The sequence below is a fragment of the Haliaeetus albicilla genome, chromosome 7, assembly GCF_947461875.1.
Source record: "Haliaeetus albicilla chromosome 7, bHalAlb1.1, whole genome shotgun sequence".
In the NCBI taxonomy this organism is placed as follows: Eukaryota; Metazoa; Chordata; class Aves; order Accipitriformes; family Accipitridae; genus Haliaeetus; species Haliaeetus albicilla.
The window spans coordinates 42,273,139-42,298,889 of NC_091489.1; the positions used below are offsets into that span (position 1 = coordinate 42,273,139).

Sequence of the window (25,751 nt, forward strand, 5' to 3'; positions counted from 1 at the left end):
AGAGCAACGTTAGAGGGGCTTTAGCCATCTCAGGCCTTTGCCTCTGTGATTGCTTTTCTGCAGCTACTGGAAACTTCAAATATAATTTAAACATGAAGGTCTATTCTTGCTCCCTATTAATGATGCATCCATATGTAATTTTAAAGAAAAAGGAAGAACCGTAAGTCCATCTCGTTTTGTATTCTGGTTTCTCTCACGGGGAATATACTTCCCGCTCCCACAATTTGCCTTTGGTTTGCTCGCAGACTTAGTGGTGGAATTCAGGCCAAACAGGTAATTGGTTTGGATCAGTTCAATAAACTTATGTAAGTTTTTACACAAAAAAAGCGTCCTGAGTTTTGCACTTCTGTGTTTCCTGAAGCAAAACGTTTCCCTCTGTCTCACTCACACGCTTAACACAGACCTTCAGGAGAGTGAAAGCTGCTGAGATTTTTTTTTTTTTTGTTCTGCTGACTGTTCGTGCCAGCTGTCTGCCCGTTGAGCTCAGGCACAGCCACCTCGCTTGTGCGAGATGCTGCTTGTCGAAAGGAGAAGTCACGGTGCTGGAAGACCTAGTCCTCTTCTGGACTGTATTTCTCTGTGGCAGCGACTCATCTCCGCTTCCAGGTGAGCAACAAGGCTCGAGCTTGCCCTGTTACCTGCTCTGTGTCCTTGGTGGGACTGGCCTTGGGGTTAAAATGAGTTTCGCCCTTGAGGAAGGGCTTGCAGTTGCTGATAGGGAGGGCAGTATGACCCATTAAAGCAGTAGTCATGGGCTTAGCCCATGCTGGCCTGCACAGAATGATCCTGGGGAGTGGCAGGAGGAGGTACGTGCCCCTCTGGATGAGACGCAGCTCCTGGGCGAACCCCTCGCCAAGGCATCTTCCCTGGTGTCCCGATCCAATATCGGGGAGGGTTCTTAAACGATCCCAAGAGCGAGATTAAGACATAAACGAGGTCAGATGCCGTACAACCTTCCAAGTTTTATTTCCTATAACAACTGATAATAGCGATAGGACAGAAGGAAGAAGAAAGGAAGAAGAGGCAGACCTAAGCAAGAAAACGGAAGAGAGATAGCAAGACTAGTTACCACCACCACAAAGCCAGCAACGTCCCGTTGACTCGGTCCCAATGCAGGTGATGGAGGGTCCGGGTTCCGGGTTCCAGCCAAAGTCTCAGTCCCAAGCGCTGCAGGTTTTCTTCTGTTGCTTTTCAGTTGCAGTTGCTTTTCAGGTGTTTTACAGTTTTTCAGGTTCTTGAGAGGGGAGTAGGCAGTTCTTTTATTGTCCCGGTCCCCGCAATTTCTCCGAAAAGTCCACCCATTTCCACAGAGCTCATTACCATACGCGCCACCCCGTGTTCCTCCATGGGCGCGTGCCCAGGTGTTCACGGTGGTTTCTTCACCTTGCTCGCGGGCAAGCAGAGCTTGGTAGGCACTGCTAGCTTCAGGTGGATACGGTGGTTTCTTCAGGGACATTTTGCGCGTACTCCCCCCCAGCAACAGGATGCTGAGGCTCTTTGCAGCAGCAATGTCAAGACAAACATTTCCAGCCAACACAGTCTCTTACACCTGGGCTGGCCTGGCTCCCTTGAAATGGGAATGTGACAAGGCACTGCCTGTGGTCGCTCTGTCGAGGTCAAGCAGCCAGAGACCCCTTTGTCTCATCTTTTAATGCTTGTTTTTTCTTGAGGTCGGGCATGGGAAGGAAATTTTCTTCTAGAAGATAAAAAAAAGAAAAAGTGGTTGGTTGTTCAGCTCCAATGTGCTCAGCACTGCATGATGGGAGCATCCCCTGCCAAAAGAAAATAGCCTAGAAGACAAAGTCTTCCCCAAAGAGACAGTGAAACCTAATCAAACTTCATCAGTGTAGACTTGCCCAGGACAAACAGGACCAGAATATTAAACTGACAAAGGAGCAGAGGGAAACCTATTTTCACCAGTTTTCTCTGTCTTACAAAACAGGATGGGAAGAGTCAATTGATTTTCCTGTGGCTGGTAATGTTTAAAATTTGTATGGGAGGGAAAGGAAGAGCCAGGGTGCATGGAGTGGCAGGCTGGAAGAAATATGCCCCCAGAATATCAGTCAGTGCTTTATAATCCCCCTGCCCTCCTCAAGTAGTGGTTGATTTAGAAAAGGGAAAAAATAAATTAAAAAAAAACAAAGAAGCTTCCTGCTAGCAAGGCCATGCTTGGAGGATGAAGAGAAAGCACACTCTGGGATTTGCTCTGGAGGCAGTGTACTGCCTGGTGCCCTGATGCACTAAAAGAAACTGCTGAGGTAAGATATGGCATTTTGGGTGTGAACTTACTAAACACATTTCTAGGAGCACCTGGGGTCCTGGAAAAAAAGTCAGGGCTTTTAGGTGGTTCTTGTTTGACTGCTGGCATTCCTGTCGCCTCTCCGTTCCTGACGAAGGGTGGGGAGCGGGTGTACGAGATGCACAGGACGAATACCTACATCCTAGCAGGGAAAACAGGTAGCAAAAGGCCCCCACCCAAAAAATCAGAAGGGAAAATCCTTCTTCTGCCAAGGTTGGGCTGGGTGGTTTTGTCCGTGAGTACGTGGCCATTTTCCGACGACGGACTGCTGGGGTTGGAGCACCGCCTGTGTTAACTGAGCCTTAACGCAGCCTGTAAAAGTCAGCTCTCTACTGGGGCTCTGCCAGTGGCTTCCTTTACACCTCGGCCCCTATTCTGCCTCTCCCTCTCTCATCTGACATTGCTGTGAATGAAATTAAAGCAGAGATCTTCTCTCAGGCTACAGATTGGGCTCGGAGGAAGAGCTTTGGTCTGTGTAACGCAGTTTGAGGCTTACAGCCTGCGAAGCTTTGGCAGGTACTGTTCTCCAGGGCTAGCGGTGCTCCTGCGCACCGTCAGCAAGAGTGTGTGGGAGCCGGCCCGTTTGCACGGGTGGAAACGTTCACCAAGCAGCAGCCGCCACCGAGTGCCAAGGAAAAATAAGCATCCTTGGTAGTTACTCAGCTCGGGTGGCCACAGGGCAAGGGCACGGAGGGGCAGGGCATCCTCGCTCAGCCCGTTATGTCCCTGTCCCGCAAGCATGTAATTGCACGCTTGTGGACAACACGTCTTCACCTCAGCTACACCTGCAGCCCACGGTTTTGGCCCTCAGGGTAGTTGTGTGTCTAGCAAAACCCGTGGACTTGCAGAGACGTGCTGCCATTAGAGGTGGAGGGCGGGGGTGATGGAGTTAGAGAAAAGACTGGGCTGTGGGCATCTGCAAGAGAAGGGAGGTAGTGCCAAGAGAGGACTTCAGCAGCAAACTACCCCGGCTGCTGTGGGCACCTGTGGGTGTGCCATGCAGCCCAGGCACCAGAGGCATGGAAAATCCCTGTGGAAACTGCAGGTTGTACGAGTGAAAACAGTAATAATGCTTACAGCAGTCCCCCAGTGAAACTCCCCACTGGCTCGAGTGAAAACGCCAGTGAGTCCTTCCAGAGAGGGTGGAAGCAGCAACAGCACTGAAACCCTCTCTGGCAGATTTGGAGAGAGCACACTGCACCGGGTAAGTTTTTCCTCTTCCACCTGTAAAAGCAGAACTAAGTTGCATTACAGAAAGTAGAGCAAGACTTGGATGGAAAAGTAACTCCATTTAAACTTTGGGGCACTGCCTTTGAACAGTGCTTTAAGCCTAGCACTGTTTAATGCTAATCCTGTAACATTATATAGATGGGCTTTTTTTTTCACTTACACAAAGGAGGAAGGGGCTCAATTCTTCTGAGAGCTGGTTTTTTTTTTCCTTCAGCAAAAAGCAATGCTGAGCAGCACAGCTCCGGCTCGCTGACATTTCCATCTGAATCCACCTGAAGGGGGTGAGCTTTTAGGGAAGAAAGAGGCTTCTCTCCCACTCCAGGCCAGAATCTGATCTCCAGATTAGCTTGCTGGTTATCAATACGGGCAACAGTTGTGATTGCAACTCAACACTCCTCCAGCCCTGGAACGGCATTGAAGAAAACGGACTTTTCAATTGCGAGCGCAAGGGGAGTGAGACATCATTTCAGTCATCAGCAATAATTGGCAAAGGAGGACCAGCATGCATTCTCCATTGACATAGGATTTCTCCCTGGTCTACCAAGATCGGTCTAAAATTTCAGACCGGATTGCTCCTCTAGTCTACGAAACAGGTTGGTAACTTTTTTTCCATACCTAAAAAATTGTATTTTTGAATGCAATATGGTAAGTAACGTTTTCTTTATTGTCTGTCATGTTTCCCAAGTGGTGACATTCTCGCTCTTGTTCTTGGTCTACCACAGTCTCCGCTAGTCATTGTCTGCCCAGTCTCTGCTAATGAATCCGCAGTGACTCAGATTTACAATCTATACAAAATTCTGTCGTCCTCCTTTCATCTTTCCAAAATAGGAAACGTGGTAAAACTTTTCCTTGGGGGAATGAATTTTTCTCAACACAGAATGCAGTTGCTGGAAGCAGGCTGTGGCCAATGTTGATGCGCGTGGCATGCTGAGAGGCAGTGAAGCAGGGAGGACCTTTCCTTCCACACTGTTTCACTCCTTCTGAGCTCCTGGTAATGGGAGTCAAGTGGAAGCGATGTGGGACAGACAACGGCATGTTCCCCGCTGTAGTCCCACGCTCTATGCTATATGTATGTATGTGCGTATACTTGGAAGGAGTTGGATCTGTTGACCCCCATACACTACAGAAACAGATCTATAGGGAGAACATAAAGAGATGCTGGGTTTCGTAGCCGGTGTGTCCACGCAACTGAAATGCATGGAAAGTATAAAGCTGAGAAGGTAGAGAGTCTGGTATTGAAACTAAGGCTGCACATAATGCATAGATATAGCTTGTGTCTGAAGCTGTTCACGTACTTTTCCAGCGGGCTTGTGCACGCTGGGAGCACACGATACCTTCCTGGGAGCTCTAGGTGAGCCGTGCCTGTGTGTAATGAATGGAAGCGACAAGCAAAGAAATCAAAGCAGGTGTTTTAGTGATATTTTCTACTGGATTAATAATGAATAACAAATTGCATTAGGCACAGAAGGAATTAAAGCTGGCACCGGATTTTGCTTTGATTTTTCCAGCCCTGTATCTGCTTCTCTCTCTATCTTTGATTCCTGTACAGCAAGGAGTTGCCCAGCTGTGTAAATGTTTGTGCTTCTTCCATACTCATCAAAAATGGTAAGCGATCGTGTTAGCAGCCAGTGCAAAGGATTAGTTGAAGCGGTGTCTGAAGCCCCTTAACTATGAAAGCACGCCGCAGCTCTGCATCGTCTCTCACATTTGGAGCAGTGCGAAGCTGTTCCCCTTGAAGTCAGGCAGAAGCGTCCGTCGTCACACTAAGCGGATCAGGGAGGAATTGCTTTTGACCTATGGGGAGAATAGATGGCCCACGGAGAGCCGGGACTATTTACAACTTCAAACGCTGCGTGAAATTAGCAGCAGCTCTTCTGTGTGGTTATGGGCTTACTTTGACAATACCTGCAGGGCGATTTGCTGTTATCACCAGGGAAGTCTCATTACACCACTTAATGGGGTAGGCATTTCAGGTCTGCCTGGCGGGTGAGGGACCTCCGTCTCTGAAACGTCCGTACGTCGGCAGCATTCAGGCGGCTTCGGGAAGCGACGGCGCTCAGCGTCGCCCTGGGTTTGCTTGAGGATGCAGTTTCCTACCAATGTGATGCATGTCCAGGTTTCTTTCCTTCCTGTAGGATGAACAAGCGATCGTTTCTCGGAACCTGGGTGGCCCTTTTGGTGATAACTGCGCGGCAGCGAGGTGAGTATCTCCTGCTCGCGCGCTGGGAGGCTGACGCTCGTCAGCTGCGCTGGGAAAGCGGTCACCTCGGAGCAGTGCTGTACCCAGAGACCCCAGAAGTACAAAGGGCTTGGAAAACATGCCCAGCCCCTTGGCTGCAGCCAGGACAAGAACCAGCATGAACTTAGTATTTCCCATGGGGAGGAAGGCAGGGAGGGACCACTGAGTTTAAGAGTGAGTGCTAAGCAGAGGGATTGGTGCACCTTCGTGGGTAAGCACAGGTGCCAATTTTGCGCAAGTGACAGCTTGTGTCACGGGAGACGGATCAGCAGCCTGCGCAAATGGCCCTCACTTCATTGAAAGCAACGAAGCGACGATAGTTTACGTTAAATGAGGAGCTGGCATGCCAAGCTGAATACAAAGCTGGCAAAGCCAGCAGGATATACAGGCCACAGAAGCTGTTGAGCTCGGTGAGCGTTTTACGTATGCTTGCATATATCATTTATATGGCTGCGTGTGCACACATGGGGCATTCCGGAGGTTGTGATGGTCTGGCCAGTCTCTACGAAATAGGAATTTGAAAAACTTCTGGTGTTAGGACTGCTGAGCAGGCTGACCAACCTACACCCGGGGCCTAAAGGGCAACTTGGGTGAGCGATAGCAAAACGTCATGTTTTGTGGGTAGTGAGGTTCCCCTGGGGTGCTCGCGGAGGACATCCGACAGCAGACATGGAGGTGCCTCTGGCAGGGTTGCAGGGCTGCAGCCTGCAGCAGGAAGCCTCTCCATTCACTTGTACCCCATTTCTCATGGTGTGCACTTCGTTTTGTGAAGAAGTGGTGTTCACATCTGGGCTAGATGAGGCCCTGAGCAACCTGCTCTGACCATGAGGTCAGCCCTGCTTTAGGCAGGAGGTGAGACCAGCTGGCAGCCAGGGTCCCCTTCTGAGCTGTGGTTTTCTATGATGTTGAAAAGCACGGGAGCAGCTCGCTAGCCTCATGGAGTAATTCATCTTTGTCATGTTTCAATTTGAAGAAGGGCGAGCAGAGCTGGTGTGGACAGGAAAAGCCTCTGTAATTTGGTAATGTGGCAGATGTGCACCACGTGGCTGGTACTAGATGTGTGGCCAGCTTGAGGACCTCTAGCAAGGGAACCCAGAGCTAGGGAGTCAGGAAATTTGGAAGCCGTTTCTCTGGTCAGCTGCTGAGTTGCCATCAGGCTGAGGACAGCTCAGGCAAAAGCTGTGGCTCTCTTTCCTCATGCGGGAAATGAGGCCGCCAGTTCACCCATGTGAAATGCCACTGGGGCAAAAATCATGACCAGTGGGGCCAGCTGGGCTGCTTGGCTGGATGAGGTGATGCATGCAAAGGTACGGTAGTGTCGCACTAGTAGTGCTAAAGAAGCCGGCATCGAGAAGTTTTTGTTGAGTTTCCTGTTTAAAAAAGAAGTTAAATCCATGTCTCATAGCTATGCCTCAGCTGTAATAACTCATCAGGTGCGTAACAGCTGTGAAATGACTTGTTTTACTACCTGGCAGCCAGGAGTTTTGCTGCACCTCTTTGGAGATATCTGTGAAACCAGGCTTGCGGCTCGGACACCGTCACACGCTGCCTCCCTTTATGTCCGGCGGAGCACTCGGGCCACATGTGTGTGTCTTAGGAAGTCAGAATGCCAGTGGGTTAGGCCAGGCTTCCCCTTGTCTCCTCTTCCCCAAGGAAATTTGGACCAGTTGAGCCTGTGAAGAAGGGTCAGACAGCAACTCTCCCTGCTTCCAGACAGTTTCGAGCAGGGAGCATCCTCAGGGTAGCTAGGGGAGAGCATCCCCCAGCTCAGGCAAGACTGAGAGGCCCTCCTGCGTCTGTGACGGCGGGGCGCAGAGCAAGCTGTCCTCGGCTGGAGGCCCCCGAACAGTGCAGGGTAGGGCCTAGGAAATAAAAGCCTGTCCTGAATCCAGGGGAACAGAGCTGGGATTGTTCAGAGCCCGGTGTCTCATGTCGGCCAAGATTGAATGTCGCAAGGACAGGGCGCTGCTTTTCTAGATCAAAGAGGGGAGGAGGGGGAGGAAAACCCAGCGAAATCCCCATTTGCTCTGTCTGTGAGGAGCCGCACCGGTAGTGAACTGGAAGAAACAGGGCATGAGATGACAGCAGAGATCTGGCAAGGGGCTGGAATGGGAAAGGACATGTGCCCTAGGGCTAGAAGTGCCCGTTTGCGACTCAAGCCAATGGATTTTTGTCTGGTAGAATGTGGCAGGCTTGTATTGAAACACATCAAAACTGTCTTCTGAAGTATTTTTAGGAGAGACAATTACTCTCCTACTAGTTCACTGGCAGTGCATTTTAGCAGGAAACCTAATTTTGCCAGGAAATGTTGGAGCAGTTGTGACACCTTGGGCTGTAACCCAGCAGCAGGAGCACTGGGGGTCCGGCAGGGACGGCCGTCCATGGCACCTGGGAGGGCTCTGCCGTGCAGGAAGGAGGAAGGTGGCCACTGCCAGGAGCGTGGCTCTGGGGGTCAGTCTTAGTGTTGTTTGCTCCCCAGGTACTTGAGCACCTCAGCATCTGAAACAGCAAGTCCCGTCCAGCCTGGAGCGGGGCGGGGTGGACCTGTTGTCCTTGTTGCTCCAATGTGAAGCCAAGACATAGGCATTATGACTTGATCATGGTCACATGGAAAGCGAAACGTGCAGCTACAAGCTGTATGCACATCTTGTGGTCACTTTGCCATTGCCCTAAATAACCTTTGGATGATGCTTTCTCTGATGACCCTGTCCCAGAGCCAGTCCCAGAGCTAGGACCTCTGCCCTGGCTTAAGAAAACCTTTGGCTGCTGGTGATGCTGGGTTTTGGTGCTGTTTTCCCTCAGCGGACAAGATGCAGAATATGGCATCGTGGCCAAGTACCGGTTTAGCTAGTCGCTGTTAGGCTGCTGCCTCAAGCGTGCAGCATAGAGCTTCACCCCCACCCTGAAGCCTCCTGTGGCTCAGGCGCAGGCTGGTGGCCAGCAGACCTTCAGCATCCCCAGTGCGCCTGCACCGGGGAAGGAGGTGAGGGCAAGGCAGCTATTTCGCTCTTCACAGGAGGTCAACATTTGGGGACAGGCAATCTCAGGGCCACCGCCATGGCTGCTCTAAAGTCAGGACCGGTCTGACATTGCCATAAGGACTCTCTTCTCCCTCTCCTTCCAGCTCACGCCATGGCGAGTCTGTATCCATTCTGGCAGAACGACACAAAAACGCCCAAAGTTGATGATGGAAGCTCTCCCGAGATCAAGATCTCCATCCCATTCATCTTTTTTGGAGCCCCGTACAGAAGCGTTTATGTAAGTGGAGAAGCAGACCTTCCCTTTATTCTTTTCCTTGCCATTAGCAGCCGCATTTTAAACGCACTCTCCCTGTCGTCAGGAATCAAAAGATTTATTAGCACCTACCTGACAAGTTCTTAGATTTCATGAACTGATAGGTTTTATGATTAAGAAAGTCAAAGGTATATTTAATGGGCTAATGTTCATGGGGAAGGAATATAAAAGGCAATAAATTTTCTTTGTAGGTGATTAAATGGTACAGCAAAGCTAAGGCCTTGACACAAGGAACATTATTCCTGTTACATGACAAGAAACAAGAACATGCAGAGACCCACAGGGGAGAAGAAAGGGCAACGGTTTGGACCCATATGTAGGTGCCCGAGACAAGGACAGGCTGCTGCTGTTCTCAGATGACAGCACAGCAAAAGCCTGACAAAAGGGACACCGGCTGCTCCGGGCTGGGCTAAGAGAGGGCTCACCTGAGCGCATCAAAACAGTGCCTTAAACAGGGGCCTAAGTCAGCATGACCGTATGCCAGATCCCAAGCACATCCATGCTTTGTGGCCAGCTGGTCTCTGCGGGTATGCCTGGTCCAAAGCAGGATATAAACCTGCCAGCCCCACAGGTTCAGAAGAGAGGCAAAGACTCATCTGCTCCTCTGCCTGACTGGCTCAGATTTGTACAGGGCAGTGCTGGGAAAGCAGTAATCCCGAGGGGGTTTCGAACCCTTGTGTGGTGGGAGATTTCAGCATCCAGGACAGCAGGGCCACTTGTTCTCCATGCTATAGAAAAATAATTGTTGTTATGGGGAGCGTCTTTGGCAGACTCTGGGGACGCTGCCCATGGCACTACGTGTCATGCTGCTCTTGGGGGGCCCCAGGATCTGTTGCAGACAGCAAAACCGAAGGCAGCGGGCCTGACGCTTTAGGTTTTTCCTGGGAGCCCTCATACCATGCAGCCACCTGTGTCATACGATGGGGTCTCTCGGTGCTGCAGAGCTGCTCTCCAAAGGCTGGGTAAACCCGGGGCCCCGAGGCAGGGTCCCAGCTGAGCCGGGTGCAACCCCGCTCTGTTGGGTGTCTCTCCTGTGTTGGCCCATAAGAGCCCTGTTTTGCAGACTTTTCAGGGTTTTGTCCCACCTGGGGCTTCCTGCACTCAGCCTTTGGCCACCACTCCTAGGATGAAGTTGCATCTTTTCCTGGACGGTCAGGCTGTCTCACCGGCTGTCAGTATATAAGCCACCTTCTGCCAAAAGTTGCTCACCCCACGTTTTCTGATAAACCGGCAGCTTTCTGCTACCTGCAAAGGCTTGCTCAAACAAAAGCGGGCCTCTTTGTGCAGGTCAACAACAACGGCGTGATTTCCTTCAATGCGCTAGTCAGCCAGTTCACGCCAGAAGCCTTCCCCCTGACAGACGGCCGGGCCTTCGTTGCACCCTTCTGGGCGGACGTGCACAACGGCATCCGGGGAGAAATCTACTACAGGGAAAGCACAGAACCCGAGCTGCTGAGGAGAGCCTCCAAAGACATCCGCAAGCACTTCAGAGACATGTCCTCTTTCTCCGCCATCTGGATCTTCATCGTCACCTGGGAGGAAGTCACTTTCTATGGAGGAAGCAGCACGACTCCGGTAAGAGCGATCAGCTGTGCTTCTTGATGGGTGGTGTTTGACTGTTGAGTATATGTCTCTGTGTGTGTGTGTGTGTGTGTATATATATATATATATATATATACATGAAAAACTGTTCTGGCCTTTGTGCGTAAAGTTGAGCGAATTGCTTTGTGTTCCTGCTCCTCAATTCCCTTTCGGGCAGAGGAGGACCATGGTCCTTTCGTTCTCTCCCGTGGGAGCTCCTATGAGCCTCGCTCCCTGCTCTCGGATCACCAGGGAAAGCATGGCCTCTTCAGTGTTTGTAGGCAACATGTCTAAACAAGGCTCTGACACCAGTTAGGAGTTTTTGGCTTGATCATAGTGTGGTGATTTTTTTGTTAGATACAAATGCCCATTTCATTTTTTCCCTGTACTGTGATATATGACCCTCGCTTTGCCTGTGCTTCTACAGTGATAAAACAGAGGTATTTGCGCAGGGGGCTACAGGCACCTCAGAAGAAAAGCCTTTATAAAGGAGCCAAAGTTTTGGCATTGAACAGTAGCTCTGTTGTGATATAAACTACTCGAGGCTCCCACTTGCTCCTGTGCCGTCAGTTTATAAAGAGGGATTCTGTTTGAAGGTACGTTATCATGGCAGTAATGGGGCCAGGGTGTTGAGCAAGACCCAAAAGCACCCAGTAGCAGCCGGCCCAGTGCAGAAAACAGCCTCCTGTGTGTGCAGCATCTGAGCGTGCCGAGGTGCCTGCGCTCAGGATGTGTGCATAGAGCAGGCTCCTCCTGAGACTGCGATGTGCCAAGCGGTGCCCAGGGATGGAGCAGAGAATAAGGGGCATGCCAAAGCATACACACACTTGCATCCCGTCCTGAAGTGGGACTGGAGGGTGGCCCCTGCCCTGACCATCTCATGCTGGATCTGGTCTGTCCACTACATGGGTTCAGGATAAACTGGTCCTGTACTCAGCCTTGGGGAGAGGGAGCAGGGCTTCCTAACGCAAGGGAAAGAGAGCACGAGGCAGCAGGGTGATGGAAAGAACAGGCTGCAGAGCTGGATGGGAAGCCCTTCATTGTCTGGCTGGCTAGCCATAATCTTCTGCTCTGTGCTCCCTTCTCCTTGGCCATCCTCTCGAGGCTGGATTTTGTAACTTGCCCTTCCTTCCCCACCGCTCACGTCCACCTGGGATTCAATGTGAGTCTGCTCGGTTTTGCACCCCGAGCTCACCTTGCAAGGCCATGGCAGATTTGAAGCAAAGCTAAGATTGTTATTTGCTCCTTGCCTGCATGAGCAGGTAGGGCTGCTCCGGCAGAAAAGGCCCTAGCTCGGGAATTGGCTGTAAATTAAGTTTTGGAAGTAATCCACTCTCTGAGGAGTTGGAGACAGGAAAATGGGAGCTTCAATTTGTATTTATTTGGCAAAAACCCCTTTTCCTTTCAAATCGTGATGGCTTTTTCTGTGGCAGAGGCTGACACGCTCTCTCTGCAGCACTAATCCAAGAGGGCAGCAAGGGCATCTCTTCGAAAAGGGTTGGATGGTTGCTCTGAAATCCTGTGCGGACATCAAGACAGGAAGGGGAAAACCAAAGGGAATACTGACAGCATTTTTGTGATGACAACTGACCTGCCTGCATGGGGAGACCAATCCTGACTGACCAGAGAGTCATGCTAGTGACTCGGCCGTGGTAGCTCTGTTATATTTCCACAAATGTGCAAGTCGTATCTCAGAGGATGGGGACAGTGGTGTGATGTTTTTCAGGACACGAATAGCTTTTAAATCTGTGGTTAGTATGTGAGCCGCGACCGCAGCTGACAGTGGGAGGTCTATGCCGGACCGCTGACACATCGCTGGTAGGGCCTGTGTGGAAACTTGGGGCACGGATAGCGAGCGAGGGATCCCTGCTATTGTTTGGGGAAAGGGTTGTTTAGGATTAGCCTGTGTACTGTGAGTGCCAAAAGCTGGCTTCTTCTGTCTCAAGGAGCTGGCTCTGATAAACAGTTCAGCTCTTTTCCATTTGTTTGAGAGGCTTGAGATTTAATGCATATTTTTTGCCAGTCCTGGCAGCGCTTGCAGAAAAAAAAATACATATATATATATTTGCAGACAGCAAGCAATATAGAGATTCGTGTATTGCCTGAAGAATTACATTTGCAACACAATGCAATTTATTTTGTTATAGAGCAGCCTTCCCGTTCAATAGCGGCCAGGGCTCCGGGTTGGCACATGGAATAGCATGATGCAACTTAAGCAGGAAATTCATCGCAATGCAGAAAAGCTGCAGAAAACAATTTTGCAAACGTGGCCTCAGGGATGCTGTGGTTACTGTCTCTTGATGACACCCAAGCAAACGGGTTCATTTTTGGAGAGCCTTGTTAGATGGCTAGGGTGCTCGATGCATGTTTGGATGTGAGCACTAAACAGGGAAACGTTTGTGGTTCATGTAAGTGCTCCTAACGAGGTCTGCCGGCCATCTTAAACTGTAATGGGTCAGCTCCCGCCACCCTCCAAGAGGCACCTGACCGGAGCAGGGTTTGTTGCTCCATCGAAGAGCTGTTGTACTATCCAAGTGATATTGCCTTTATGTGTTAATGTCTTTTGATCTCACGGTCGTGGGAAGAGACTTGGCAAAGGCGAGCACGTGTGCCAAGGTGGTGAAGAGGAAACCGCACGCATGAGGCAGAATCCCAGGGAAAGGATGCAGGAGTTAGCTTGCTCTCCTGCTTGCCCCAGTGTGAACTGTGCCATTCGCAGCTCATACAGGCTTCTTTGCCTCTGTTTTCAAGATTTCTCATGGCAGGAGCCTAATGAGCCTTGGAAGTGACATCCCTTATGGCGTGCAAGTAGCGAGTGCAGCCCTGGGGTCCCCTCCTCAATCTTCAGGAGTTTGCGCTCACCTCAGCACCAATAATCAAACTAGCGGTTTTGCTGTAAGGGAATGTAAAGTGGTGCAAAGTGACCCCCAGTCCCTCGGTTCTGGCATCTTCCCTTCGTCTAGCAGCGCATGTGACCTGTTAACGTGAAGCAGCTCAGCTGCCTCTGCTAGTGGTGCTCAGGGGTCGCTGGCAGGGTAAGCCCTAATGCTTCCTAGCATGAGATGGTTCAATCAATGTGCTTCCCATGTCACCTGATAATTGTTTCTGTGGCTGTCGTTTCCTTCACGGTTTGCAGCACCCAGGTAGCTGGGCTCCTAGTGTTGCTCTTGAATAGTCAAAAGAGGTGCAGCGCACGCTTTGTCCCCTGCTAAAATCCTGCTTGCTCAGAGGCAGGGAGAGCAGTTGTTTACCATGGCACGGTCCCGGCGCAGAGCGGTCTAGGACGGGCAGGGATGGGAAGGACGGGAAAATGCAGAAAGCTGAGAGAAGTGATTGACCGTTAGTTCCCAGTGATGACCTCTGCTGCTGGATCTGCATGGACAGAGGATATCTCAAGGGGAGAGGCCTCTTCTGTCTTTCTGCGTAACCATAAAAGAGAAGAGCTCGGGGCTATGCCGCCCTTCCTGCCTGGGGCCTGGGCTGGCAGTCATGTGAATGTATCTGGAATTTGGGGGGCTGGAAATGCAGAGTCATTTCAAGTGAAAGGAAGAACACAAGTAGTGGATTTAGCAGGTAGCGAGAGGATTTGGCAGCCAAGCAAAGTGCATATTATACATGGCTGACTTGGATGTAATCCACTGCTAACAGTATTGTAGGATATGAATGTGGAAGGGAAGCAGGTAAGCTAATGCGGCGAGGAATAAAGCTAAGATAGGGTAAAGGAAGATAACCGGTTGAAACAACCCGCATCCTGCCAATTGTGTTTTCCCCGCGAGCTTATTCTCATGCTGCCATCTATTGGCGTTAAATTGGATCGGAGATGGTCTTGTCATCCTCCCAGGTGGAGGTGGCAGCGGGGATGGGACCTGGCAGAGTTGCAGCAGCAAGCGCGAGTGTATTTTGGGTCTTGAGCTTCTGCCGCTCTTCACCACGAGGTTCCCGCGTCTCACCTGGGCCAGAGATGAACGCGGCAGAAGGGAAGGCAAGCAGTGTGAGAAAAGCAGTACAACCTTGTAAATGTGGTCATGGTTTTCAACAGGTAAACACTTTCCAAGCTGTCCTGATCACAGACGGAGTGTTGTCTTTTGCCATATTTAACTACCACGAAATCAGCTGGACTACGGGGACAGCCAGCGGAGGGGACCCCCTGACCGGTCTCGGTGGGGTGATGGCCCAGGTGAGGCTCTCGTTCCCATACCCCCATCTCTGTCGAGCTCTCAGATGGCTGTCTGTAGCTTTCCCAACGTATTCGTGCTCACTCATGCCACTCAGTCCCTCAACGTCCCCAGCACTGGCCTTGCAAGCCCGCTGCTGGGCACAGTGGGATGAGTGCTCCAAAATTGGGTGTTAGCAGCGGTGCCACAGCCAGTCCATCTGCCCGAGGGGGGAGAGTTACCCTGCATGAGGGCAGCCTCACTCCGTTGCTTCCTCAGTTTATCTAGGCAATTCAGTACATACACCCATAGATCTATATGTACGTACATACATATGTGTATACATAAATGTGTAAATATACATCCATACCGCTTGTAGTACCTGTTGACCTTTTCACTCACATCCAAACTACCTGGAAACTGAAATTCCTGAAAAGAGACTTTAAAACTAAAGAAGATAACCTCACAAGTTATTACGGGGGACAGAGGAGTGTGGAAATGCAGCATTGCTTTCCTATAGCAAAGATATGTGATGAAATTTGCTCTTTCTCTGTTTTAGGCTGGCTTCAATGGTGGAAATATCACCAACTTTTTTAGCATCCCGGGCTCCAGAACCCCAGACATAGTCAATATCGAAGAAACGACCAACGTTAATGTCCCTGGGCGCTGGGCTTTCAAAATAGATGGCAGAGAAATAGATCCGGCCAATGGCTGCAGCCTGAGAGGTAAGGGGGAAACGGCATTGCTTTTTTTTCAAGTTTTGGGGCGCAGTGTAGCAAAAGGTAATGCTGTTGGGATGCTGGCAGAGAGGTGTCTGACTGCTCTGGGCTGCTGCATGATTTGTGTTTTTGCCAAGGCATGCCCTCGAGCTGCAGCTGTAGGGACAGAAACACGTGAGCGGGGTTTGGGTCCCGTACGCGTCTCTGAGTTGCTGCACGCAGCGCAAAGTCATCACCCAACTTCCAGCGATAATTGTCAGTCTGCCCATTGCAAAAGGCTAACGCTTTGAAGAGCGGACAGAGATCTCTGTCATTCATGGCAGTGTGGGCACGGTGGGAGATCATCCTCGGCAGCGTATGCGAAGAAGCTGTCATCAGCCGTTGTTTGCCCTTTGTCCCTGTTGGCGTTGCCTCTCCCAAGGGGGACGTCAGTCTGCTCACGGATGGCCAGACCTAGCTCACAAGTAGTATTTGCAGCGAATTCTCAGTGCAGCCGAGGTCTGACTTGGTAGCTTTGAGAAAACTGAGAGGGGTCCATAAATACTAGGGAGTCTTCTCTGTTCTCGGTGTTGCTTTCAACCACCAGTGAACAAAACTGTCATTGGTGCTAGGTTTTTTCCCTTCCTGGGATTTTAGTAGCATGGTGTGGTTGTAAGCCTCCATTTCTGTGGCCCAGAAGCAGAACCCTAACCCAACATCAAAGGCGGATGGAGCTCGAGTGTTTTGCAGGAATAGAATGCCACTGAGCCGTCATCTTGATTCCTTTCTGTGATGCTGATGGTGGCTACGGGAAAGACCTGGGGACAGCAATTTCCACTTGCCCCCAGAGTAGGAAAGCTGATGGTGTGGTCCCATTTCCCTTGTTTCTGCAGGAGGAATAGCAGGTTTTCCAGGCAGGACAAATGCCACGCCCCTGGACCAGTTACAGTATGTGTGCATGTGTCACCAACACTGTGGGGTTATAAAGAGATTAATAAATGCACACAGCAACTGCACAGGGACTCTGTTGCAGAGAGATTATTGCATTGCCGTTTGACAAAACTGTCAGGAGCGTCCACTGTGCTCCGGGAGTCTTTCTAGCAAGAGAGGATTGTCACTTGCCGACAGACACTGGAGATGTCACCACTTTGAGACATGCGGCTTCTTTATGTCTTGGTTTAGAACTGTACTGAAGAAGGCCCGTGAGACTCGGAGGCTCTTGCAGCCCCAGCAGAGGTTTCGGGTCCAACCCCTCCAGCTGCTTCCAGCTCCCAACCCCAGGAAGAAAGGCTGGACTTTGCAAAGGGGCTGAATGCCAGTCTTGGCTTTGCAAGTGGTGTGACGAGGGCAGCGTAGGTAGATCCCGCCCCTGGATTTGTGTTTCACGGTGGACAGCCAGTCGCCCTCCACAAGAGGAGATGCAGCACGAGGCATCAGAGGCGAGGGGGTCCGCTGTGCCTAATGGCACTCGTTTGCCCAAATCCCCCGCACCAGAATGGTTGGCATGGGAGCTCTTGCAAGTGGGTCTTGCTAAGAGGAGATGTTGTTTGTCACAGAGAAGCGGAAAATAGCTTTATTTGTAGGAGGCAGGGAAGAGAACAAAAAGTTTAGCAGAGGTAAATTCGGGCAGTGTGCACGGCGGAAGCCGCGCGCATGAGAAGTGTGAAAGACGGCCATATGGAGGAGAGGAAAACTTTCACGGGTATTTGCCACCCTTGTTCTCCCGTCTTCTCTCTGCTTCTCACGTCTCTCACCAGACAAACCTGCCTCCCTTTATAGTACTGCCGTGTAACAAGTCTGCTCAGTCTATTGCTGTGCAATCACTCATCGTTTCCCATCGTCACTGACGTATGGTGTGGAAGTTACTTATCAACAGTTCTTTGGTTTCATAAGTACTATGAGTGCTTTCTGAATGGGAGCAAATTTCTTCTGGGCCACCGATGGCAGAGTCACTCTTCGACTGGCAAAGTTATGTGAACAGAGGCATTATAGAGATGGCAACTAAGCTGAAGAGTGGTGCAAGTACAGCGACGGTGCTGGAAATGGCCTCCAAAAGGCACGAGCTTTACCAGTGGACTTTCCCTGTGAGAAAACAGCACAAATGGCTCTTGTGTCCCGCGATACTGAAGCAGAATGATGGTGGCGAGTGTCCAAAACAGAAGGAATAACTTCAAAGCTAGCCACCCTGCACGGTGCGGCACCGATCCCGGATTCATGACAGCGCTCGCACCATCCCATGGCCTTGTGGTGGCGGTAGGACTTGAAGGGGACACACCGTACATTGAAAATGAAGCTTGTGATCACAGCGCTTTGCTGAGTGACTCTTGCTGGGAGTCTGCGCAAAGAAAGCAGCTGAGAAGCCCAACAGCAGGACACTTTGGTGGCAGTCTTGGTCGTAGGGCTGGCAGACCCCTCTGAGGACTGACACGGTGCAGTTAGAGGACGTTCCTCTGCTTAGAGAAGTGATGTAGCTTGGGTTTTTCCTTTTCTGTCTTTCTAGGACAGTTTCTCCGTCAAGGGGAGATCTTCTGGGACAACGCCAACTGCACCACCAAGTGCCGCTGCCTGGACTTCAACAACGAGATCTTCTGCCAGGAGATGGCTTGCGGCCCCTTTGAAGCATGCGAGCCGAAGACCAAGTTCTTCCAGTGCGTGCCGGTGGAGAGCAGCACCTGCGTGGTGTTTGGAGATCCACATTACCACACCTTCGATGGCTTCCTCTTTCACTTCCAGGGTTCCTGCTCCTACCTCCTCGCCAGGCAGTGCTGGCCAGGCTCCCAGCTGCCCTACTTCAACGTGGAGGCCAAGAACGAGAATCGAGGCGCCTCCTCTGTCTCCTGGCTGAGGGATATTTTTGTGGAGGTCTACTCGCACAAGATCGTCCTCCCCAAGGGCAGCTTTGGGAAAGCAAAGGTAAGAGCCCTGCTGAAAGGGGAAAACTTGTCACATTGGCTCCTCCGAGGCAGTGGTGAGACCGCAATGGCAGCCCGGAGAGCATGGGACAGCACTTCTGGGCCCCGCATGTCCCTTGGGAAATGGGCATGGGTGACAGGCATGGTGGCAAATGCCTGTGGCTTACTGACGGCTATCCTTCTGCATATGTCCCTAACCCTAACCCTAAGACGCTATAACAGAGCTGTACAGCTCCTGACTGTGTCCCAGTATGAGGGCTCTGGTACTTCATGCGCCAGTTCAGTCCTCTGGTGTTGTTCCCGCAGGTGGATGACTTGGTGGTGTCCCTACCCATCTCTCTGGAATTGGGCGCAATAAAAGTCTACCAAAGCGGCTTGTCCACAGCCCTGGAAACTGACTTTGGCCTGCTGGTGACTTACGATGGACAACACTATGCCTCCGTCTCCGTTCCAGGCACATACATCAACGCCACGTGCGGTCTGTGCGGGAATTACAATAAAGACCCTGAGGACGATACCCTCCGCTCAGACGGGAGGTTGGCCGTGTCTGTACTGGACCTGGGTGAGAGCTGGCAAGTGCCGCACCCTGAGCGGAAATGTTCGCCTGGCTGCTTGGACAACTGCAGCCTCTGCGATGCTGCCACGGAGTCTCTCTATTTCACCTCTGAATACTGCGGCTTCATCAACAAGAGCGGCGGGCCGCTGTGGGAGTGCAGTGCCATCGTGGACCCCACCGCCTTCGTCCACAGCTGTGTCTATGACCTCTGCAGCACGCGGGATAACGGCACTGGCCTGTGCCAAGCCATCCAGGCGTACGCCACGGTGTGCCAGGCCCTGGGCATCTCGGTGGGAGAGTGGCGTGCCCAGACGGGATGCGGTAAGTGTTTGCGTGCTCCTGCTGGAAGCCTTCCCCTCTGGAGGAGGGGAGGGATTTCAGGGGTCCGCCCATGTGCCCGGCAGCACGTGAGATGAGGGGAGAGGAATCCAGGGGAGGGAGTCAGGTGAGAGCCAATTGGTGCCTCCTCTCCGTGGCATCAGGCTCTTGCACCAGCAAAAGGGTGACATGAGTCAGGCATGAGGCGAGAGGTCCGCATTGCTCTGCAGACCATTGGCTGCCACGATGAGAGATGGAGGCTGGTCTGGAATGAGGACTGGCCGATGGCACGCTTCTTGGCCCACCCTCCTCGCTTGTAGCATTAAATAGCTGCGGGAGGCTCAACAGTTCTGCGGCCATTTTTGAGAAGCTATTGCTTGCACAAGCAGAACAGCTGGGGAGGCAGGGGAGGGAAATGGAGGGCAAGCGGGACTCCCGGGTCACTCTGTGTTGTCTCTCTTGTGAGTCAATGGGAAAGAGGTAATTGGCCCCGAACCATGCTGTAATATGGTACCCCTGTTGTTTGTCTCCCCTCTGCGCCCACAGCGACGGCTGTGCGGTGCCCAGCTCTCAGCCACTACTCGGTGTGCACCAGCAGCTGCCCTGCCACATGTTCGGACCTCACGGCCCCACTGGCCTGTGCCTCCCCGTGCACCGAGGGCTGCGAGTGCAATGAGGGCCACGTCCTCAGCATGGACCGCTGCGTCCCCGTCCAGAAGTGTGGCTGCAATGTGGACGGCCGGTATTATGCCATCGGGGAGTCTTTCTGGGCGGCAGCAGACTGCACAGTGGAGTGCCACTGTGAGGATGGTGGGGATGCCAGGTGCTTTAACACCACCTGCCCTGAAGGAGAGGTCTGCACCATTGAGAACGGCTACCGGGGCTGCTACCCCAAGCGGGAGAGCCTGTGTTTGGTGGGGCAGAACCAGGTCCTACAGACATTTGACGGCGTCACCTTTCCCTATCCGCTGGAGCACTCCTACATGCTGCTCAAAACCTGCCTGGAGAGACCGGACTTAATCGAAGTGGACATCAGCCAAAAGAAGCCCGGATCCGCTCCCAACGGGCCGCGCGTCGTGCGGATCCAGGCAGTAGGCCAGGAGGTGAAGATTGGAGGCGCTGGCCTGTCAGACATCAAGGTAAAGGTGCTGCTGTCAGGGCAGCCCACCCCAGGGTGGAAGGCAGTGGCTCGCGCTGTGATCCAATGTCCCTTTGGAAAGGGGCTTGTGGGTCTGTGGCCCCGGACTGTTCCCCCAGGTTGGGGCCTTGAGCACTATGGTGGCACTTGGAGGAAGCCCATGTGGGCCACCACGGCGTGGAGGCCCTTTAGGTGCCTGTGCAGTTGTTGTCACAGTGCTGTTATTCCCATTTTCTTGCTGAGTGAGTTCTGGAGACTTTCCCAAGGTTGTGGTTGTCTCCTGCAACTTGTTTTTTTCCTGGAAAAAAATTCTCTGTTTGTGGGGCAAAATGCAAGGAAACAGCGTATCCTCCCACTTGAAGGAGGCTCCTGCCCTTGGGGGGTGGGGTCCCGGTCAGTAAGCGTTTGGTGTACCCAGCACCGTGCGGCTGGCAGGCAGGAACAGCCGTGCAAAGTTGTGTTGGCCTCCCTGAAACATCTTGATCCGCTTGTTACTTGTAGGTGAACGGTTATGACGTGGAGCTGCCCTATTTCCACCCTTCCAGCCGCCTGGAAATCTACCGTAGCGACAACGGCACCATGATGGAGTCAGAGGGGCTCCTGGCTATTGGCTACTATGATTCAGGCCTCCTGGAAATCCACCTCTCCACCGCCTACTTCAACTGCACTGGGGGCCTGTGTGGCTTCTTCGACGGCAATGCCAGCAATGAATTCTGCCTGCCCAAGGGCAAGTGCACAGACAACCTGGAGCTCTTCCTGGAGAGCTGGACCACATTCGATGAGATCTGCAATGGCGAGTGCGGGGACCTCCTCAAGGCCTGCAACAACGACTCGGAGCTGCTCAAGTCCTACAGGAGCCGCTCCAACTGCGGCATCATCAACGACCCTACCAACAGCTCCTTCCTGGAGTGCCACAGCGTGGTCAATGTCTCGGCCTACTACAGGACGTGCCTCTTCCGTCTGTGCCAGAGCGGAGGCAATCGGTCGGAGCTGTGCGACTCGGTGGCACGCTATGCCAGCGCCTGCAAGAACGCCGAGGTGGACGTCGGCCAGTGGAGGAGCCACAGTTTTTGCCGTGAGTCCGCCAAAGCTTTTAAGTACCCAGGACAGGGAGAAGGGGACATAGACCCCGCTGACCTCAGGCAAAGTCTTTTTGTCAGGAGCTTGTGGGTATACAGAGGTAGAGCAGCTTTTCTTAGGGGATGCTGGAAAGTACGGGTTCTCTTTCCCCCACCTCCTCTTTCATCTCCAGTGGGTACCCCTTACCCAGAGGGTGCTTCTCTGTCACCAGACTGAAAGACACTCAATAGCAGAAGGGCTGTTTGGGAGGGAGGCCCTGACCTGACGGCGCTAACGGCAGCATTATTTGTCCAAAGTCATATGAAGGGGTAGGGGTGGAGGTGCTTAAATGCTGGCAATCTGGAGTTATTTTCCTCTTCTCTTCCCTAACGGTCAACCAAAGATCAGCTTTGCCTTCAAAAGAGCTATGCCCGGTAAAGCTTTCTGCCGTGAGGAGGGCCGTCACGTACAAAGCGCTCTCCTGCACAATGTACGGAAGGGAAAGGGAAATTGCGGTAGGAAAGCAACATCTCACGAGCCTGAAGGCAAGGCAGCGCTGCCCCACATACCGACAGTACTTTCTAAGTAGCACTCGTGCCGGCAGAGACAGATTTCCCAATGTAGCGATTTCAGGGTGGCATTTCAGGGAGGCACTGGAAGTTTTATGATGTGGTGTAGGAGCATTCCAGAGCTGCAGATGGTGTCTGACAGTGCTGTACGCCACCACCAGAGGATAATTTGAATAACACTTGTTTTTAGCTCTGTCGCTGTAAACTTGCCATTGATGGGTAAACATTCGTAATTCAGAAGCGAATGTGAAAAATCCCCAGTGTGGAAGTATGTGGTGGGGAGGCAGCCCCTGTCTCCGCCACGGAGGTTTGAGGGAGGCATCCCTTGGGGAGCCCTGACCTCACACCCTCCAAAATAGTGGGAGCAGGTGTTGCTCAGCACGTGGTGGGACGGGGCTGTGATGTGAGGAGGGTGATGGCTGAGAGGAGAAGGGGTGGCAAAGGGGATGGGAAGAGACGGTGGCTGGCAAGGTGCTGGGACTGTTTCCCGGCTGCTTTTTTTTTCCCCCGCATCGGTCACCGCTCATCCCATTCCCACCTTTTGCCTGTTCACCCACCCCATGCTGCCCCAGGGCTGCCGGAGCTGGGAACTCATGCTCCACGTTTGTCGGCCCTGCAGCTCTCGCCTGTCCAGAGAACAGCCACTTTGAGGAGTGCATGAGCTGCGTGGAGACCTGTGAGAGCCTGGCGACAGGCCCCGTCTGCACAGACACCTGCGCAGAGGGCTGCCAGTGCGACGAGGGCTTCGCCTTCCGTGGCACACGCTGTGTTCCCCGCGGTGAGTGTGGCTGCAATTTCGAGGGGCGCCAGCTGGCCACCAATCAGACCTTTTGGATGGACATCGCCTGCCACTTCCTCTGCTACTGCAACGGCTCCGACAACAGCGTGTACTGCGAGAACGTCTCCTGCAAGGACGATGAGTACTGCCTGGAGGAGAACGGCCTCTACTACTGCCATGTCCGCACTGATGCCTCCTGCATCATCTCTGGCTATGGACACTACCTGACATTTGATGGCTACTCTTTTGACTACCAGAGCAGCTGTGCATTGATCCTGTGCACCACGATAGCCCGGCCAAGGTCGGAGCGGTCGGACACTTTCCCGGCATTCACTGTCACAGCCAAGAATGAGGATCGGGACACTTCTCTGGCCCTGTGGGTGAAACAAGTCGAAGTGGAGGTCTTCAATTATAACATCGTCATCCACCGAGCCTACAAATATACTGTGCTGGTGAGTGCGTGGCCACAAGGGCAGGGCGGCGGTTATTCTTCCCTGCCATGGCTTCCAAACCACAGAGCGATTCCCTAGGCAAGAGGCCTTATGGCTCTCAAGGTTTTCCAGGGGTCGGGCAGTGTGTACGCTCCGGCTTGTCCCTAGGGTGCCGCCAGGCACACCTTTTGGAGGGGGCTTCCTCTTTGGCTGCCTTATTTGGGATGTAGAGGCAGGCCCAGCGGGGACCTTGCTCTGGGAGTGCTGAGCCACCCTCGTTCGTATCCTCCCGCAGCAGCTTCAGTTGTCATTCCCATTCAGGGTGCATCTTGCTTCCTTCAATGCAGATCAATGATGAGCGTCTCTACCTCCCCCTGAAACTGGGCCAGGGCAAAGTGAATATCTTTGCCTTCGGCTTTCACATCGTGGTCGAGACCGACTTTGGGCTGAAGGTGGTGTATGACTGGAAGACCTTTCTCTCTGTCACCGTCCCACGCAGCTTCCAGAACCTGACCTACGGCCTCTGCGGCCGCTACAATGGCAACCCTGAAGATGACCTGGCAGCCATGGGTGGCACGCCAGCTGCCAGCGTCGCCGACTTCGTCCAGAGCTGGGCAAAGCGGGATGCATTCTGCCGTGTGGGCTGCGGTGACCGCTGCCCCGCTTGCGGGAAGGTGGAAGGCTTCTGGAAACCCCAGCAGCTCTGCAGCCTCATCCCAAGCCAAAGCGGTGTCTTCGCCAAATGCCATAGCAAGATCAGCCCCGGCTTCTTCTACAAGAACTGCCTCTTTGACACCTGCGTCGATGGGGGAGCCATGCAAACGGCCTGCAGCTGGCTGCAGAATTATGCCAGCACATGCCAAACGCAGGGCATCGCCATTACTGGCTGGAGGAACTTCACCTCGTGCTGTAAGTGCCACTCTGCCTCTGGGTCCTTCTTCTCTAGAGGTGCTTCCTGGGGTTGTCCATCATAACTGTAGCACTTGCTGGAGGTCACTTTGTAGAGAGGTAGCAGAGCACCCCATGGAGCTCTGGCGGGTGCCTGCTACCTCCAGGCCATTGATCCAAACATGTCCCGGATCCCCCTGGTCAGTGCCTGGGGATGGCCCCAGGAATCCTCTCCTTTCCTGCCAGATAAGGGGGCAGGCGACGGAGCGGTGAGCTACAGCAGTGCAGTAGGTGTGCATGTAGGCACTGCTGAGCATGCCAGACCGACCTGTCTGCAGACCAGGGAGAGGGAGGTTGACAGCCCGGCAGCTGGTCCATCCCGCACTTGCTGGGTGAGGGAGAGGTGTGGGATTGGGTCTAGGGCTCTATGTTCTCTTGGAGTTGTTACAAACTGCGTGCAGTATAGTGGGAGCGGGGATGGAAAGGGGGAAGCTTAAAGTTCACAAGTTATTGGTTGTCCCTCCATTGTTAAACAGGAATTATATTAGTTGGCTTCAAAGCCAGGAGTACGTGTTTGCTCTAATGAAGCCGCACACTCTCGTCAATAAGATTATGACACAATGTTCAATTAGGCTCCCAAGGACGGGGGCCGCAAGCCTCTCTGGCAGCCGATCTATCTGGCAAATCAGATGGGAAGTAATTGTCTTTGCTAACAGGACTGAAAATTAAATTTATGTCGTTCTTCCTTCTAACGAGCAAATTCATGGCTCAGAAGGCACCACTCTCACAGGGCAGGGGCGGCAAGGCCACTGACCAGCACCCACATGCCAGGTCCGAAATGGTCCCCAGTGGGGCGTGGGGAGAAGCTGCCTGCTCGGGCACAGGCAGCGTTCCTCACAGGCTTCACACTCTGACAGCTCAGCAAAAACATGTCCCCTGAAAAGTGTCCCCACATGGGGAGCATGGAGGCTCCGTAAACTACCTGAAAGGCCCCAGGGCCAGCACGAGAATCCCTCCTGCAGGGAGATGTTAATCTGGTGTCAGTGAGCAGGCTTGTTTGTGGGAGAGCAGGGAGCACGGGGAAAGGGCTCTTGAGAAACTGGTGTGCAGGAGCTCAGAGACAGCGGTGAGTTACAGAGAAGCATTGCTCAGCTTGGACTAGGCAGCTGGCGAGCAGCGTAGGATGGAGGGACAAAGTCTGCCTTTTCCCTTCAGTTGCGTGCCTGGTTGCTCCGGGTACCTCTCTGGGCAACGTGGTCTGTGTTAACCACCTTGGCAGGGGAGTCAGCTGCCCAGGGACAGCAGCGGCGGGGATTACGGCCCCAGGTGCAGCTGGCCGCCAGGTTGGTTTTGTCCGGGGTGCTAATCTGTATCCGCTTTGTCCTCTGGTAACATTGCAGCCGTCAGCTGTCCCCCCAACAGCCACTATGAGAGCTGCGTGTCCCTGTGCCAGCCCCGATGTGCCGCCATCCGGCTGAAGAGTGACTGCAGCCACTACTGCGTGGAGGGATGCCAGTGCGACTCCGGCTACGTCCTCAACGGCAAGAGCTGCATCCTTCCCCACAACTGCGGCTGCTACTCCGACGGCAAATACTATGAGGTACGCC

At 52.8% G+C, this 25,751-nt stretch overlaps 1 protein-coding gene across 3 annotated transcripts in view; it reads left to right on the top strand.

The window, feature by feature from the left end:
* The first annotated feature begins 3,725 nt into the window (after nt 1-3,725).
* The window catches only part of TECTA (tectorin alpha), a 31,054-nt gene continuing 9,028 nt past the window's right edge, over nt 3,726-25,751 (top strand). For 2 of the 3 annotated variants that reach the window (XR_011325546.1, XM_069788073.1), the window contains exons 1-13: nt 3,726-4,122; nt 5,665-5,729; nt 8,893-9,026; nt 10,350-10,637; nt 14,683-14,820; nt 15,357-15,522; nt 17,996-18,408; nt 18,714-19,284; nt 19,828-20,420; nt 20,921-21,494; nt 22,667-23,277; nt 23,604-24,165; nt 25,545-25,744. Coding sequence is in view for 2 of the 3 variants with exons in the window: in XM_069788073.1 (XP_069644174.1) it covers nt 5,666-5,729; nt 8,893-9,026; nt 10,350-10,637; nt 14,683-14,820; nt 15,357-15,522; nt 17,996-18,408; nt 18,714-19,284; nt 19,828-20,420; nt 20,921-21,494; nt 22,667-23,277; nt 23,604-24,165; nt 25,545-25,744 (4,314 nt within the window). In the remaining variant the exon portion in view is untranslated. Of the gene's footprint in view, nt 4,123-5,664; nt 5,730-8,892; nt 9,027-10,349; nt 10,638-14,682; nt 14,821-15,356; nt 15,523-17,995; nt 18,409-18,713; nt 19,285-19,827; nt 20,421-20,920; nt 21,495-22,666; nt 23,278-23,603; nt 24,166-25,544; nt 25,745-25,751 lie in introns of those variants that run through there. The other variant, XM_069788074.1, reaches the window with a different exon arrangement.